We start from the raw sequence: 19,311 nt of genomic DNA on the forward strand, positions 1-19,311 counted from the left end.
CTTTGTTGAGATTGCAATTAACGGTTTGTGAACACTCTCCAAAATTACTTCACTGTCATAAACTTATATTAGGTGAACTTCAACCACAAACAGCCCCTAATGTCTCCTTCTCAATCTGTGCATGATTTAGTTCTGTTACGGATGTCATTGTTCGGGACGGATAAGCCATGGGAAACAATTCCATCCAATGCTGCTGGAGCAATACTGCCTATAGCCCATTCATTAAAAAATATGTAGATATTTTCAATTGTTCCATAACTTGCATCTTTTTCTTGGAAAAGCAGCACTTAGCAAATATATTTTTCTCTCTGCATTTGAGACTTATTTTTTTTTACATTCACTGGGAATACATTTGGGGCATGATTGCCACCACATAAGTCACAACCTTTATTGAACACCTCTACCCTTTCAATGATTTGGACTTTATGCTCTCCTGAGTATTTCCTGTAACACATTCATTGAGGCGTATAGTTCTTGCTGTATAAGGCAATATGTACAGTGTACAGCTTTGCTTCAGTATGTCACAATACATGTTGGCATGCATGGTTCCCATAATGAACTGTAGCTCCCCAGTGCCGGCAGCACTCATGCAGCCCCAGACCATGACACTCCCACCACCTCTTTGCCATGAGGTGCCATGTTGAACTTCCAGTGACCAGTATGATGGAGTGTGAGAGCGATAACACCAAATTTAACACACCCGCTCCCCATTCACACCTGGGACCTTGTAACACTAACAAGTCACATGACACCGGGAAGGGAAAATGGCTAATTGGGCCGAATTTGGACACTTAGGGGTCACTTAGTCACATTTGTTGCCAGCGGTTTAGACATTAATGGCTGTGTGTTGAGTTATTTTGAGGGGACAGCAAATGTACACTGTTATACAAGCTGTACACTCACTACATTACATTGTAGCAAAGTTTCATTTCTTCAGTGTTGTCACATGAAAAGATATAATAAACATTTACAAAAATGTGAGGGGTGTACTCAATTTTGTGAGATACTGTATATTTGGAGTGGCACAAGTTTTGTTGTTTTAGCTCTATATGTCACAGTCCCGGCTGTGCCTTAAGTCCTCTCTATGTTTTCCCTTCCTCCGGGCTTCTGTTCACTGCAACTGCTCACACCTGCCTTTAGCCTTGCAGTATTTCTTCCCGGTTCTGTCAGCCACTCATCGCCAGATTGTTCAGTCACGCTCACGTGGTAATACTCTTAGGCTGTTCCTCGTGTCCTCTTAGTTTTTGATCATTCATGCCCGTGGTTGTTTTGGAGTGTTTAATTCTACTTGTCCTTGTGCTTCAGGACCGTGCCTATCTACCTACCTGCTCACTCCACACCAAGATCACACCAGCCCTCCTCGCCAGTCTCCCTCTGTCATCTGGTCTGCCCTGATCTCTCTCTCTCTGTCCCTCCATCTCCGCCTGTATCATCTCCACCTCTGCCCATTCCAGTCCCTGCTTCCCTTTACAATAAACATCTGCTGCTACCGGAATACCTTTTGGGTCCGATATCCACAACTCATAACACTATAATCCAGTACACTGGATTTGAAATGAAACAATGACTATGAAGTTAGTGCAGTCTTTCTAAACTTAATTTGAGGGTATTTGCATCCATAAACCATTTTATTACCAAAGTAATTGGACAAATTAACCCTTCAAATTAACCCTCATAAATCCGCCTGATTTTTGGTTCTAGGAAAGGTCTAATTGGAGCATTGATTACAGATTTAAACATTCATTTTTAATTAAAATGGCAAGGCTGTTCAGATTGTTGTATAAGTTCACCAACATTGTTGATGGGCACTCACATCAGTATCAGCAGTATCTTAAATTAAATTATTTAATTGCTAGTGTGTTTGGTAAAACTACAACTGGCTGAAATAAAGTTTGAGTCCTTTTAAATGTACCTTGCGAAACAAAGAACCTGGTTTATTACCATCCAACTCCATCCACCACAGATATTACAGAGCAGATTCACAAGTATTAAGCTTTTATAACAGCAGCTGTTTTTTTTTTCTCACACCTCTATACTGAGACCCCCATGTCCCTGCCTCCTACTAATGGAAAAGCATTACGGAACCACAATTATTTTTTATATTCGATGTGAAGACTAGCCCCCAAAAATGTTCAGTCATCACTTCTTTACAATACAATGGTAGCCTATAGTATGCCCTTCTTCTGAGTTGATTATTGATTTTTTCCAAAAAAAGCTATATATTTTTTTTCCACTATCACATAGCTGAAAACAGGTTTACACCAATCAACCTTCATACTGTGCATACTCTGGGCTTCTCATTATCTTCAGAAGTAATCTGACATTTCAGTGGGGAGAATACATGACCGGGTTCATCACTGTATAAAAATGTACAGTGGCTTATATTGACATACATTCCATAGGTTAAACAGCTGCAGGAAGGGAGGCACACCCAGTATTGCACTTCATTAAAAGTTCTGGCTCAAAACATAACCCAGAATATCAATCGGAACTGAAGTGTAGAGTAGCAACTTCGGAATACAGCTATTTTGGATACTATCATTATATACAAGATATATCGTACACTATTTGCCTCCCAAACATAATATTCTTAACATTCTTTTTATTCCTGTCTTTTTTTTTGTCTGTCAACTCATGATGCACTCGACAGTGGAGAGAATACTGTACAGGATTAAGAAAAAGTCAGTTTACATACAACAATATTTCAGTTAGGAAGCTACCGCCTTTCTGTTATTTTTTTCTTTTATATATCCAAGTTTGTCCACTCCTGCCTTAAGCAAACTTTTTTCCATATTACATTTTTTAATCTTCAATAAATTGTTACACTTCAGTGATTAGGTGTGCAACATCTATGGAAGCCGAGGGGTTACAACGGCTGCATGCAAACACGTCACAGGTTTTTATGTTATTTTTAATAATTTTACTTTTAACATGGAAGTTACCTTTGCAATCCATATAACTCTTTGTATGTTTTGGAGTAAAGCCTTGACAACTCTTGTTGGTAGGTAGAAGAGCACAAATCTAGACTCTTGGGTAAGGTAGAAATCCTGGTAAAGTTTCCAGGGCCATCTGACAACACAAGAGCCAACTCAAGGAGATATGTGATTCAGGCTTTATCAAACAGCCTGCAGTCACAGTAGAAGAATGTGTGTTCAATACAGGTCTCCAGGTATTCCGACCTGGGTGTTTTTAAAAAGTATGGGCATTCCTGCATACTCCACACCCTAGTGCAAATTCCTCGCCGGTGGGTGGGTGAACCACGTGTAACGGGCACTCTGTCCCTTCCAACTGCTTGCCTTTGGGACCTGAGGATGAAAGGAGAACTGTGTTCAATTTGAAGATGATGGGACCACTTGGATTCACATCTAACTCAAACATTTTTTAATTGTAATAGTTTTTTCTGAAGTTGCATATACAGAACATTTCCTGAAAAAGTACAGTTAACGTAAAATGTAAAGTGTAATGTTTGGATTCAGATCTTGTTTTAAGTGAACACATTTGTCCTCCTTACTGTTAGTATGACAATTTACCCTAAAGTGTTTTTAATTGCTACCATGGTCGTACATAGACATTTATTATAGGCAGTTATAAACATGTTTTTGTGTCCATTTACATATAGGCCAATGTCTATGAGTGTTCAAGGAATACTATAATCAAATGCAATCTTTTATATTTTGTTCAGTATTTGCTTAGCATAAACACAGTCCTTCAAACAGTGTTTAGTTATGTTTTTAAGATGGAATACTTTCAACGAAGAGAAAAAAAACTGTTATGATCATACATTTCAATTGGGAAGTCCATACCTGCAGGACAGTGAGGTAGCTCCTCCTTGGGTACACTAGTCATCCTCTGGAAGTCGTCATGGCAGGCGTTACAGAAATGAGTGGTACCAAAGCAGAAGAACACAGCCACCGAGCAGCAGTACCGGCATTTGTACTCCAAGAAGTCTGTTCCATGCTTGGAACACATCTGCCAGCAGAACATGGATGTTTAAATACATTGCTTTCCATATAATGTGACAAATATATTGTAGAGCTTTATATATCATTTTTATGTATTTAGAATTAATAATGTTGTATTTTTTAATGATATACAGTACATTACTGTTCAAAAGTTTGTGGTCCTTGTTTTTGAAAGAAAATAAATGTTCTTGTCCATTAAAATATCATCAAATCGATGTTAGAAATACAGTGGGGACGTTAAAGTTCTACATGACTATTGTAGCACATAAAAAATTGCCATTATCAGTGGCATGTTGTGTTTGCTAATCCAAGTTTAACATTTTAAAAGGCTTATTAATCAATAGAAACCCCTTTTTATGTTAGCACAGCTGGAAACTGTTGTGCCGATTTTTTATAATGAATAGTTTATTATTTTCACGACTAACAAAACATATGCAAATTTTCAATCACAAACGACTATATCAGGTTGACATGAAACATAAATAAAAGTTACATTAAAAAAAAGTATATACAACCACGACAACAGACAAAGACAAAATAAAAGTATATACACAGTATCTCACAGAAATGAGTACACCCCTCACATTTTTGTAAATATTTGATTATATCTCTTCATGTGACAACACTGAAGAAATGACACTTTGCTACAATGTAAACCCCACCCTAAGTGCTAAAGTCCAGGGCTTGGGACCAAGTGAGAGCCGGGCTACTCGGCCATGGCCTAGTGGCTGACTTGCAATGGCCCGTGTCAGTAGAAACAGAAAAAAGTCTGGACTTTAGGGTAAAACACCAGTGTTTGGCGCCAGCGGAAACGCTGCATTTCCTTCTTTTTGTATAATGTATCTGGCGAGTAGTCACCAGCCTTATCTCCCTCCTCAAATTATTTCTGTCTAGCTCGAAAGAGAAGGAATTCTTCCCTTTGGTTCATAAATTAATTAAACTCGTACTTCAGTATAGTCAGCCAGGTAAGATTTTCAGAGGACATGTTATGTTATAAGATTGACCCTGTAATTCCGATCTGTTTTTCAAGTTCCTGAAGTTTAGTATAGTTTTCCTTCTTAAACGAAGAGTGTTGAATTATGTGAACTCTCAAAAAGGCTTTCAGAGCCTCCCAAGCTAAATCAGCTGAAGGAGCTGTTGGCATATTGGTGTCTATGTAGAGATTAATTTGTGATCTGAATGATTCCTTAAAGGTCTCACATAATAAAAGGCTTGAATTTACTCTTCATCTAGTCGATCTATCTGGCCTATTAAAGGATAGTATGTGGAGAAATATTGGGCTATGGTCTGAAAGAATTATATTACCGATGTCACTTGATACTATAGCAGATATCAGCGACTGAGATACCAGAAAGAAATCTATCCTAGAAATAGATCTTTGGGGTGAAGAGAATAATGTATAATGCCTTCATGATGGGTTTTGTAGCCGCCATACATCTACCAAACCAGACGCCTTGGGCATATCCTTGAGCACCACATGCCCTCTAGAAGTGCGGGCCGATGGTGAGCAACAATCAAATACTGGGTCCATTACTTCATTAAAATCACCCCTATTATAATTGGACTGTCCCCAAATTCTTCTCAAGTAGTCCAAAAAATGCAGGATCATCTATATTTGTAGCATATACATTGGCAAGTATAATACTGTTACCCTGGATCTCACAAAGCATCAACAAAATTCTCCCTGCCTCATCCGTAATCTCTCTTAGGCATTTCAATTGCAATTGCTTATTAACTTATGTTGCTACTCCTGTCCTTGCTACTTCCACAAGCAGCTCCCACAAAGCCCACCCAAGCTTTTGGGATTATTGTGCTAATAGGAGTGTGGTTCCAGAGCCCAGTGTTACTAATGGTCAATCCCGCTGTCACGTCTTCCATTGAGGAAGCAGAGGATGAGGGCTCAGAGGTGGACTCATCCATCACCCGGGCTGAAGTCACAGAGGTGGTCAAGAAACTCCTCGGTGGCAAGGCACCGGGGGTGGATGAGATCCGCCCTGAGTACCTCAAGTCTCTGGATGTTGTGGGGCTGTCTTGGTTGACACGCCTGTGCAACATCGGGTGGCGGTCGGGGACAGTGCCTCTGGGATGGCAGACCGGGGTGGTGGTCCCTCTTTTTAAGAAGGGGGACCGGAGGGTGTGTTCCAACTATAGGGGGATCCCACTTCTCAGCCTCCCCGGGAAAGTCTATGCCAGGGTTCTGGAGAAGAGAATACGGTCGATAGTAGAACCTCGGATTCAGGAGGAACAGTGTGGTTTTCGTCCGGGCCGTGGAACACTGGACCAGCTCTATACCCTCTACGGGGTGTTGGAGGGTTCATGGGAGTTTGCCCAACCAATCCACATGTGTTTTGTGGATTTGGAGAAGGCATTCGACTGTGTCCCTCGCGGCATCTTGTGGAGGGTGCTTCGGGAATATGGGGTCCTGGGTCCTTTGCTAAGGGCTGTCAGGTCCCTGTACAACCGAAGCAGGAGCTTGGTCCGCATTGCCGGCAGTAAGTCAGACTTGTTCCCAGTGCATGTTGGACTCCGGCAGGGCTGCCCTTTGTCGCCGGTTCTGTTCGTAATTTTTATGGACAGAATTTCTAGGCGCAGCCAGGGGCCGGAGGGTGTCAGGTTTGGGGACCACACAATTTCGTCTCTGCTCTTTGCAGATGATGTTGTCGTGTTGGCCCCTTCTAACCAGGACCTTCAGCATGCACTGGGACGGTTTGCAGCCGAGTGTGAAGCGGTGGGGATGAAAATCAGTACCTCCAAATCCGAGGCCATGGTCCTCAGTCGGAAAAGGGTGGCTTGCCCACTTCAGGTTGGTGGAGAGTGCCTGCCTCAAGTGGAGGAGTTTAAGTATCTAGGGGTCTTGTTCACGAGTGAGGGAAGGATGGAACGACAGATGGATCAGTGCAGCTTCTGCAGTAATGCAGTCGATGTATCGGTCTGTCGTGGTGAAGAAAGAGCTGAGCCGCAAGGCGAAGCTCTCGATTTACCAGTCAATCTACGTTCCTACTCTCACCTATGGTCATGAGCTTTGGGTCATGACCGAAAGGACAAGATCCCGGATACAGGCGGCCGAAATGAGCTTTCTCCGCAGGGTGGCCGGGCGATCCCTTAGAGATAGGGTGAGAAGCTCGGTCACCCGGGAGGAACTCAGAGTAGAGCCGCTGCTCCTCCACATCGAGAGGGGTCAGCTGAGGTGGCTTGGGCATCTGTTTCGGATGCCTCCGGAACGCCTTCCTGGGAAGGTGTTCCGGTCCCGTCCCACCGGGAGGAGACCCGGGGAAGACCTAGGACACGCTGGAGGGACTATGTCTCCCGGCTGGCCTGGGAACGCCTCGGTGTCCCCCCGGAAGAGCTAGAGGAAGTGTCTGGGGAGAGGGAAGTCTGGGCATCCCTGCTTAGACTGCTGCCCCAGCGACCCGGCCCCGGATAAGCGGAAGAAGATGGATGGATGGATGGATGGATGGAAGATGGGCAAAATAACACAGACACTGGACAGAGGAAGATTGTAAAAAAGTGTTATGGACGGACAAATCTAAATTTGAAGAACAAAATTCATCAGATGCAGACCATATGAAAAGATGCTGAGGAGTGCTTGACGCCATCTATGGGAGGTGCTTCAGGAAGCATTGAGTGAAATCTCTTCAGATTACCTCAACAAATTGACAACTAGAATGCCTAAGTTCTGCAAGACTGTAATTGCTCTAAATCGAGGATTCTTTGACAAAAGCAGTTTGAAGGAAACTATTATTTCAATAAAAAAAACATTATTTCTAACCTTGTCAATTACAAAATTTCCTATACAAACTCATTTCATGTATGCTTTCATAGAAAACAAGGATATTTCTAAGTAACTCCAAACTTTTGAACGGTAATGTATATATAGCCTGCAATGTAATTGAAACATTTCAGTACAAAAAACATCATAGTACTGGAAAAACAGTCATACAGTGCCCTCATTTGAAGTGAAAGCATTATCAATTCAGGAGTGTCTGGATGTGTCTTACTATCCAAACTTAGAAACCACAAAGTAGGCAGCAAGGTTTTATCAATGTATTGTCAGTTCTACCTTTTCCTTTTATCAATGCTACCTTATATTGTCAATGCTGGACCTTTTCCTCTACCAACCTGTGCCCTGGAGACATCTGAGCATGCTCCACAGATAAGCTCGCTGGGGTCGTAGTCATCTCCTTGTCCAGCCTCCGCATCACAGCGTGCCTCTCCCCCAAAATATGCCTGCAGAGAAATGAAGGCAAGGGATCAGGGGATAAGCCTACCTAAATAGAAAAACTAACCAACAGTATCGGAAAAACATTACTTTTCAAAATATTCAACACAGAAAAAACTGTAAGACTTTTGGTATACTGGCAAAATGCATTAACTTAAAAAAGTGATGTTTTTTAATTAAAATGTCTATTCTATTAACTAAAATATTAAATGCAAAAAGATGTCTGCCTACCTTCTTACACTTGTAGCAGACATAGTAAGCATAACGGTTCATTGCGAAGCCGGCTGGGTCATTGTGGAAGCGGGCCCCTGGAGTGGTGATGGCCTCACTCTTGTGCAGCCCCTCATATTCCATTCTCATTAGAGCCTTCCTCCGTACATCCTCAAATAGCTCTTTAATAGGGTCCAATAGATCCTTGATGACTGAATGGTTGATCTTGTTCTGGGAGAAATAAAACTCAAGTTGTCAAGGGTGTAGCCATTTTGTGGCAGTTGTCTTTGACAGCTGTGCTTTGATAGCTGGTGATGACATTAAATATAAATTATATTTTTCAAAATAATATGCAGAATTAGACATTTCTGGTAAGAAAAATATATTTAAAAGGAAAATGAGCAACGCTTCAATAGAATTGTAATTCTATTGAAGCATCTAGAGGTCAATGTGGGTGCGGTAACTGGGGATTTGGGAATTGAGTCATCACATTTTAATCAATAAAACCACAATAAAATAAAATCTCCACAATATAATATATTTCCTTATGGATAGAAATGTGTTTGAGTGGGTGGGACTAAACAAGGTTAATAGTACCTTGCAGATTGGGCAGGACATGAATCCAAAGGTGATTCTGGGCCCAAGCCAGCGGTTCTCCAGGACACGACGGGTGCACTGGAGATGGAACACATGACTGCAGTCCAGCTGAGTGACATAACAGAACCACAATCAATGAATCACCTTGTTAATCAATCACACACATTTAATTATATAACACACATATTAATTTGGTAACACACATATTTAAAACATAAAAATGTATATGTAAAATAATAGGCTGTAAAACAGCAATTTAAAAGAAAGTAACTTCTAAAAGGATGGAAACACCACTTTTTTGCCGGACCACGTTAGCTGAGCCGGCCAAGAAAAGCGAATGTCTCTTACTGAGTGAGTGAGTGAGTGCCTGACTGACTACTCCTTGTTAAATAGCGTAGTAGTTAGAGATGCGGACCGGCATCCAATAGGTCTTGTGTTTGGATAGACAAAAACATTGTTGGCTACAACCTTCAGTAGCTACGCTATTTTAAGCCTAAAATAAAACTGTTTATACTGCGACTATTTCTGGTGAATTTTCAAAGTACTCATCCATGCTTGCTTTTTGGGGTAATATAGGCTAGATCAAAACCCCTTGGGCAGTAAAAGAGTAAGGATTTCCACGATTCTCTCTTCTTTTCACTTGGCAAAAAAAGTCAGTTATCGTCACCTATATTTATAGTTATTGTCTCAATGTCATTCATGAATGAAAAAAAACAACTAGCAAGCCTATTACTGGCTAATAAGCTATTAAAACGGCCAGTGGCAAAAGCCATACATTTCATAGATGCTAGTTGTAGTGGAGGAAAACTTCATAACAAACGTTAGTCAGTTTAACACAATGTTTAGTGGTGTCTAGCAAAATATTGAAACTTGAATGTTACCACATGACAAAATCGTGATGTTACCACGTGACAAAATCGCATGTCAAGTTGCTATTCCGACAACGGACAAACATATAGCACCGGGTGTAGTGGTTAAAGAAACAGCCATTCCGTTGGAAACATGGATTTGAATCCAGTAAGGGTAACATCATTTATGGCTTTTATTTGCGGACCAGATGAACTGGGCTTGCCTGGTTCTTTTTCTGGTTTATAATATAGTCTGGTCTGGTGAGTCTGCCTTGGTGCATTAAAACCAACTGAAATAAAACTGTTTGAAAGAAACAGATACTAACTGAGCAATTTCATTCAAGTTAGTCATAAAGCATAATTGAAACGCAATATAAAGTTACATTCATGTATTTTCTTCTGTGTACTGTCTAGTGTACCTGGACAGCAGGTGCAGCAGATAGCGCCTCTGTGAAGCATATCATGCACATGTCATCAGCATCCTGTTTCAGGCAGCCTGTGCTCTTGTCACAACCATGCAGACAGGGCAGGCAACTCTCCTCGTTCTTCACCCCACCACAGGGGTGGCCGCATGTGTGGGTCTTACAACAAGCCAGCTTGGCATACTCCTACAGTGGGCACACAGGATCAAATTCAATGTTAGTCAAAGCAGTTTTAATATTGCAACACATTTTGCAATGTAAATGCAGTTTAATACCAGCAGAGTTGCAGTCAATTCCATTTTTAGTCTATTAACTTGATGATTGACTGTATGTTGTTATGATTCAGAATACTTAGGTTGATAAAGGACAGCTGTCATGTAACCAATCATACAGGACATGAATCAGCTTGTTGTAACTTTGTCTTGAAGTATTTTTGACTGATTTTGCATCTGTGCTATTCTACAAGGTAAGTATGTGAACAACAAATTCTTATTTAAAGCAACAATTAGGAAGACTTAACTGTCCCTTGGGTTAACTGTCCCATGTCAGCTCAGGGATTAGACCCAACAACTTGACCACAAGTCTGCCCAGTCACCCTTTGCTAATACAGCATGAAAGGGCCAGTTACAGAGTGTAAAAAAAAATGAAGAATTGTAATAACCACCTTTAACGAAATATATTCCTTTTGGGCAAAAGCCCCCAGTGGGAAGCTTGAGAGATATGCAGCCTATAGAGGGTCATATATATCCCCTCATTTAAAGATGATCCAATATCAAATCAAAATATTTCTGTGAAGTGAATGGCATACATCCACACACTTTTGTAAACAATAGAAATCTATAAAAATCAGGCAATACAATGACATCAAAGGATAAATAAAATAATAAAGGAGTCACTGAATAAAGGCCTTTATTAAAAAGGCTGTTTTAGGAATCAGATTCACAAGAAGATTGATGTTATACTGCAAGGTTCAAGAAACAATGTCAGCTGAATGGATATACAGGTGCTGGTCATAAAATTAGAATATCATCAAAAAGTTGATTTATTTCAGTAATTCCATTCAAAAAAATCTGCATCTCCATAAAGTTGGTCAGCAGCAGGAAGCATGAAGTGCTCTAAAACTTCCTGGTAGACAGCTGCGTTGACCTTGGACCTTGGACCACAGTGGACCAACACCAGCAAATGACATGGCAACCCAAACCATCACTGACTGTGGAAACTTTACACTGGACTTCAAGCAACATGGATTCTGTGCCTCTCCTCTCTTCCTCCAGACTCTGGGACCTTGATTTCCAAAGGAAATGATCAATTTACTTTCATCAGAGATCATAACTTCGCAGCAGTCCAGTCCTTTTTGTCATTAGCCCAGACGAGACGCTTCTGACGCTGTGTCTTGTTCAGGAGTGGCTTGACACAAGGAATGTGACAGCTGAAACCCATGTCTTGCATACGTCTGTGTGTGATGGCTCTTGAAGCACTGACTCCAGCTGCAGTCCACTCTTTGTGAATATCCCCCAAGTTTTTGAATGGGTTTTGTTTCACAATCCTCTCCAGGGTGCGGTTATCCCTATTGATTGTACACTTTTTCTACCACATCTTTTCCTTCCCTTTGCCTCGCTATTAATGTGCTTGGACACAGAGCTCTGTGAACAGCCAGCCTCTTTAGTTATGACCTTTTGTGTCTTGCCCTTGTTGTGCAAGGTGCCAATGGTTGTCTTTTGGACAGCTGTCAAGTCAGCAGTCTTCCCCACGATTGTGTAGCCTACAGAACTAGACTGAGAGACCATTTAAAGGCCTTTGCAGGTGTTTTGGGTTAATTAGCAGGTGTCTTCAATATTGAACCTTTTCACAATATTCTAATTTTCTGAGCTACTGATTTTGGGGTTTTCATTAGTTGTCAGTTATAATCATCAAAATTAAAAGAAATAAACACTTGAAATATCAGTCTGTGTGGAATGAATGTATACGTTATACAAGTTTCACTTTGAATGGAATTACTGAAATAAATCAACTTTTTGATGATATTCAAATTTTATGACCAGCACCTGTAATAATGTGAAAACCCTATACAAATCCTCTCTATCTTCATTTGATATGACAAACAGCTTTTTAGGGGGAAGGCAAATAATATCAGAAATAATTGCAAATGAAACACAAATGAAAAGTAGTAGTAGTCCAGACAAATTACTGCATGTATGTATGCTTGTGTGGTGTTGGTGTGTGTATATGTCCGTATGTGGTGTATGTGGTCAAAAACTGCGCTTCCAGGTTGCACCCTGAGGAACCAAAGATTCCTATTTATACAAATGGCACTAATTGGCTCTTACAGCAGATGTTATTAAGTCATGGCAATCGGTCTCAGACCTACATCAAGCTCTTGAGGATAATGGCTAGCTAGCTAGGGATTGTTTCTGGAGAGGAAGAGAACAGGATATGTACACTCACCTAATGGATTATTAGGAACACCATACTAATACTGTGTTTGACCCCCTTTCGCCTTCAGAACTGCCTTAATTCTAAGTGGCATTGATTCAACAAGGTGCTGAAAGCATTCTTTAGAAATGTTGGCCCATATTGATAGGACAGCATCTTGCAGTTGATGGAGATTTGTGGGATGCACATCCAGGGCATGAAGCTCCCGTTCCACCACATCCCAAAGATGCTCTATTGGGTTGAGATCCATTTCAGTACACTGAACTCATTGTCATGTTCAAGAAACCAATTTGAAATGATTCAAGCTTTGTGACATGGTGCATTATCCTGCTGGAAGTAGCCATCAGAGGATGGGTACATGGTGGTCATAAAGGGATGGACATGGTCAGAAACAATGCTCAGGTTGGCCGTGGAATTTAAACGATGCCCAATTGGCACTAAGGGGCCTAAAGTGTGCCAAGAACACATCCCCCACACTATTACACCACCACCACCAGCCTGCACAGTGGTAACAAGGCATGATGGATCCATGTTCTCATTCTGTTTACGCCAAATTCTAAATCGACCATCTGAATGTGTCAACAGAAATCGAGACTCATCAGACCAGGCAACATTCTTCCAGTCTTCAACTGTCCAATTTTGGTGAGCTCGTGCAAATTGTAGCCTCTTTTTCCTATTTATAGTGGAGATGAGTGGTACCCAGTGGGGTCTTCTGCTGTTGTAGCTGCGTGTTGTGGCTTCCCAAATGCTTTGCTGCATACCTCGGTTGTAACGAGTGGTTATTTCAGTCAAAGTTGCTCTTCTATCAGCTTGAATCAGTCGGCCCATTCTCCTGTGACCTCTAGCATCAACAAGGCATTTTCGCCCACAGGACTGCCGCATACTGGATGTTTTTCCCTTTTCACACCATTCTTTGTAAACCCTAGCAATGGTTGTGCGTGAAAATCCCAGTAACTGAGCAGATTGTGAAATACTCAGACCGGCCCATCTGGCACCAACCACCATGCCACGCTCAAAATCGCTTAAATCTCCTTTCTTTCCCATTCTGACATTCAGTTTGGAGTTCAGGAGATCGTCTTGACCAGGACCACACCCTTGCATTGAAGCAACTGCCATGTGATTGGTTGATTAGATAATTGCATTAATGAAAAATTGAACAGGTGTGCCTAATAATCCTTTAGGTGAGTGTACAACATTACATTGTTTTACTATAATTTGATGAACTCCCAAAACAAATGAACATCAAGGATTTTTTGGACATCAGACTGAAAATTGTTGAACGCCTAGTCACCAACATAGCTATGATGAGTTCTGTTCTATTATAAATAACTAGCGTTAAGTGTTGTTAGGTCACTGAGTAAGAACGTAATGACTGTTTTGTATTAAACAAGGACTGTTTGCAATATTCTATTAACATTCAAATTCTTTAGTCAAGTTACTGGTAGCTGAACACAAGTTCTAAACCATTGGCGGGAAAACAAGTTATAGAAAATGAGGTTGAAAAAAACAGCATTGGCCTGAGATTAAATACCTACAGTCACCCTTGCTTCTTCGTGTTGAACAGGTATGGTAACATCGTTAGCTAACTTGTCTAAATCGTGTTTCTTAGGGTATCAAGAAGTTAGAATGTTATAATATGTGCTTAGTCCTTGTAACTTTTAACAACTGATATGTAACGTTAGCTAAATCGTGTTTCTTTGTGTAACGTTATCCACATCATGTGGATAACATTACTCTTAGCAGCAAATTTAGATAGACTGGCTAAACCTGCACTAATTACAATTCCGTTCCTGAGGTGTCTTTGTGTATCCACATTGTTCTTAGCTAGCCAATGTGTGTTGGTTATGCTGCCGGTTTTTTAAACCTCTTTTCTAAACATTGCTTTCAGGTGATGACGTGAATTTGAAAACATAATAACAATTTGAAACTTGGAATGAAAGTACGTTTTGCAGGGTAAATGCTTACAAAACCTTAACTTTTCCTAGATACGTGAGAGACCGGACATGTGTACCGCCAGAGGAGTGAAAATCGTTCCAGTGTGGGCCCCTACCACACCAATGACGCACATCTACACCACAATGTGGATTGCAGCCCTGGAGGTATGTGAATTACATGTTGATCTTGTAATTGCTCCAATGTTTACTTGGTTTCACCATATTAACCTGTTCACTAACTTTTATGTTTATTTTTAGGATGGAGCAAGCACAGTACTCCAAGGCACCAGAGAGGTACTCCACATACTCCATGTAGGGGATTGCTACATAGGTAAGTGTGGGTTCATTCACTTAACCCAGATGCTTGTTATTTAAGCATGTTGCTTTCAATTTTATTTGTCAATTTCAATTTATTTTTAAGGGCAAGAAGGCAGAGGTAGGGGGAAGTTTTAGCTCTGCACATGAAGGTAAGAATGAACATTTTGGCGGACACTGCGAATTTGAGTTCTGATTGTAAAATAACTAAATATTTGGACCGTCTGTCTTTACTTTCAGAGCATTTGGAGAAGATCAAGGGGCTAAATGAAAAGAAGATCGACCTGAGGGCACAGCTGGCTCTACAATCAGGTAAAAACAAGACTTGTCTTAGACTTGCAAGACTTGTATCTTGTCTTAATGAAACTGCATTTGTCTGAATGTGTGCACTTTACTAAAATGCAATACCGTACAGCCTTTCTGAAATGTATATGGAAGTTTTGTTTATTTCACTGTTAAAGCTATTGACATTTCATTGTGCTTTTTAGCTTCTGATAAATGTCTGACTGAAAAGAATGTCAAGCCGAGGGCACAGCTGGCTCTAAAATCAGGTAAAAACAAGACTATAGTTGCGCTAGCATGTTGTCTTTATGAAACAGTTCAATTGTCTTGAATGTCATGCAATTCTCAAAATCATGTCAGACCATTTAAGTACAATATCTGATTACTGTATTACAGGAGCCATAAGGAAGAATCCTTCCAACCGGGATGCCACTGACGAGGCTGTCCAGAAACAGGTCCCCAGATACCAGAAAGGGGCAGCTGACCGTGCAGGTGGGAGAAGATGTTGCGGCGGTACAAGGGACCTGCCGTGAATATGAATGACATCTCCAGCACAACCGATATTGCTGTTAAGCAGCAGTACTGTATTTCTTTTTTTTTTTAACTGCTGCCATGTACAGTGTTATATATATATATATATATATATATATATATATATATATATATATATATATATGATTGCATTACCCTCTTAATTTTCAGAAATGCTCGGCAGCCGCAGCAGCAAAAAGCTAGTGAGCCGCCGGTGGGCCACTGGCGTGTTGCTTGCTGGGATAGTGACTTGACTGGACTCAAGTCTGTCATTTGACTTGACTCAAGTCCGTTGCTGCAAATTACGTTTAAGGCATTAAATAAATGCCAGAGCGGAGATCACTGAAAACGCAACAACAGTTCAAGGCAGTCCAAGTAATTTTGTTACTCCAAATCAAGGTAAGAGTTGACTAAGAGCTTACATTAGCTAACAGTAAGTTCGGTAGCGAGTTGTTTTGTGTTACAGGTAATTAGCTAGCTGGCTACAGTAGCTAACTACAGTACGCAATATTATGCGCATTGTAGCTAGATAACCAACCCTAGTAAAAAATTATAGAGATATATTTATATATATATATATACATACCTAGCAAATTATCCAGACTATTGACTGTATTTATTCCAGCTTAGCAAGACGAAGGTTTAACGACAGTACCTATGTCAGATTTGTAAGTTTATTAGAATTTTTATAATTAGTTTATTGTCAAGATGTACCCCATTTTCATAGTGTGCGGTCAAGGACCTACACAATACTGTTGGCGTGGATGAGAAGTATAGGCTGCATGAAAGGTAAATGTGAATTTATATTACGTTTAAAAAAATACATGTTAAAATAGTCAAAACAAATAAATCAATAAGTGTTTGGTGGCTGCGTGAAATTTATCATGCAAATGTATTAAAATATTAGGGTTGGGTTGTCTGGATTGAGGGCATTGGGGGAGGAATAATTTGGTGGGAATAACACGATACAATAAACACTGTAGTTATATAAATTGGTTAACAGCTTGTTACTGAGTTTAACATGGTTCATAACTTGTCAGTTACCATTTATCTTATATTAGACATTTATTTGTTCACATTTATTGCTCTACTGCATTGGTTGAATATGTACATAATCTGTGATAGATGGCACCAATACTGTACTGAAAAAGGAATGCTTTGTCTTTCATATCTCCGGTAGAACAGTCCACACAAGACTGATGTGTTGGAATTAGTGGTATATTTGTATAAAATGTATTGATGAAGAATGGAGCAGGACTGAGTTTAAAGGTAAGAAATAGACTGCAAACTCCAACATTGAATTAAGGATTATAAAGCATATTACAATTGCTAAAACGTTGAGCTGCAAGCTGATACTGGACACAAAGGGAGAAACAGTGTTCATTGGGCAACCTGGACAAAGCAGCAAAGAGGGACATCAAAAAGCGGAGACGGCTGCCATAGACAGGTTTGTTTATAAATGTGTAGAAAGAAAAACAATGTGTTGAGAACCTTTGTTTTTAATTAGACTAAGTGATGACAAATTTTTCTTACAAAATAAATCAAATAAAGCCACATGTAAATATGGGTGTATATCCCTTTTAATATGTATTTGAATTTATCCTAAGACCTTTAGGTTCCTTAAATGTGAAGTGTATGCTGTAATGTTTGGACCGCTCTAGACTTAAAAATTTTGACATTGTACAGCTCTGACATTCTCAATTTATTGTGTACTGTACTTTCACAGGCTTTGGCTAGTTGGCTGAAAGAACTCGGCTGAAGTTTAATGGGGCAACTGAGGACATGATGCCTAATGTGTAGACAGACCCTGGTGGATTTTTGGTTTCCTCTCCGAGCTGGTGCTCTGCTGAGTTTGAGCACCTGATCAAATCAGCTGACAAACGAAGGAGTGCCAGACGCTCTTATGGGGAGAAGAGGCATCGCCAAAATGAAAACCGTTCCACTCATCCACGACCACCACTGCCCTACCCTGGACACCTGATTGCTCAGAACATTTAAAGAGAAGAGAAGCCGTGGTTTACCGGGGCAATCGAGGACATGATGTCTCATGTGGAGATTGGATTTTTGGCTTCCTTATCAAATTAGATCACCAGCAAAGGACATTTGAACTGGACTGACTTGTGCGCACAGACACAAACTCAAGTCTCAATTGCTGCTACCAGACTCTCCACTTTGTAGTTTTTAATTTAATTAAAAATATCTTTATTAGGGTCTAGTTATTTTGTTGTTCATTACTTAACATTTTTATTTGTTTTTAGCCTTTTATTGGCGCATTGCTGTAATTGCCTATTTATTTTCAATTGTCACTTTGCTGTGCGGGAACCTGCAAGTGAGAATTTCAACTGATCACAAAGTTTAGTCAGGACATTACTGATAAAAAAAAAGCACCATCACTATTTGAAAAATACATTTTTGATCTAGACAGGCCCCATTTCCAGCAACCATCACTCCAACACCTTGTACCGCTGCACAATCAAGAGCATTCTGACTAACTGTGCCACAGTGTGGTTTAGCGGTTGCTCCGTAGCTGATCAGAAGGCCCTGCAACGGGTGAAGAAAACCGCCCAGCACATCACTGAGGCCCAGCTTCCTGCCATCATAGACTTCCAGCAGAAGTGTTGTCTGCGCAGGATCATCAGGGACCCTTTACATCCATGCCAAAAACTGTTTGTACAGGTCTCTTCGTTCTCCCACTAGCAGGCTCTGGAACAGTTTCTTTCCACATTTTGCAACCCTGCTTAACTCCTTGACCCAGAGAACTCAGAACTCACTATGACCCATCACTAAACATAACGCCGCCCGCCTCTCAGGGACCTTGTAGCACTACTCTCTTTGTACTACTCTGACACTGATTTGCAAAGTCTGATAATGGAAGTTTTCAGTTATTACAGGCATGTGTCTACCTCAGGAACCTCACTGCTGCTATCCCTGCATTTCAGTTTCACATGCACATTTCAGTTTCACATGCACCTGCATCTTTGCACATTTTGAACTGCCATCATGCTTGCATTTTTTATTTTTATATTGTGTAGGCATAACACATGCCACCAAAACAGTCTTGATTTGTCAAGGCATGGACTCCACTAGACCTCCGAAGGTGTACTCTGGTATTCTGGCACTTAGACGTTAGCAGCAGATCCGTTAAGTCCTGTAAGTTGCAAGTTGAGGCTTCCATGGATCAGACCTGTTTGTCTAGCACATCCCACAGATGCTCAATTGGAATGAGATCTGGGGAATTTGGAGGCCAAGTCGACACCTTGAACACGTTGTTGTGTTCCTCAAACCATTCCTGAACCATTTTTGCTTTGCGGCAGGGAGCATTATCCTGCTGAAAGGTCCAATTCTGATGCTCATGTGCCCATTGTAGGCGCTTTCGGCAGTGGACAAGGGTCAGCATGGGCACCCGGACTGGTCTGCGGCTACGCAGCCCCATACGCAACAAACTGTGATGCACTGTGTGTTCTGAGACCTTTGTATCAGTAACAGCATTACATTTTTCAGCAATTTGAGCTACAGTTGCTCAACTGTTGGATCAGACCACACGGGCCAGTCTTCGCT

At 40.8% G+C, this 19,311-nt stretch overlaps 1 protein-coding gene across 1 annotated transcript in view; it reads right to left on the minus strand.

Annotated features, from left to right (window-relative positions):
• Positions 1-1,909: 1,909 nt before the first annotated feature.
• Positions 1,910-19,311, minus strand: part of mycbp2 (MYC binding protein 2) — a 331,873-nt gene continuing 314,471 nt past the window's right edge. The window contains 6 exon segments of the mRNA XM_020054739.3: positions 1,910-3,305; positions 3,804-3,969; positions 8,082-8,189; positions 8,413-8,622; positions 8,989-9,096; positions 10,256-10,444. Coding sequence (XP_019910298.2) covers positions 3,190-3,305; positions 3,804-3,969; positions 8,082-8,189; positions 8,413-8,622; positions 8,989-9,096; positions 10,256-10,444 — 897 coding nt within the window. The 3' untranslated portion in view covers positions 1,910-3,189.

This window comes from Esox lucius, chromosome 16 (assembly GCF_011004845.1).
Source record: "Esox lucius isolate fEsoLuc1 chromosome 16, fEsoLuc1.pri, whole genome shotgun sequence".
Lineage (NCBI taxonomy): Eukaryota > Metazoa > Chordata > Actinopteri > Esociformes > Esocidae > Esox > Esox lucius.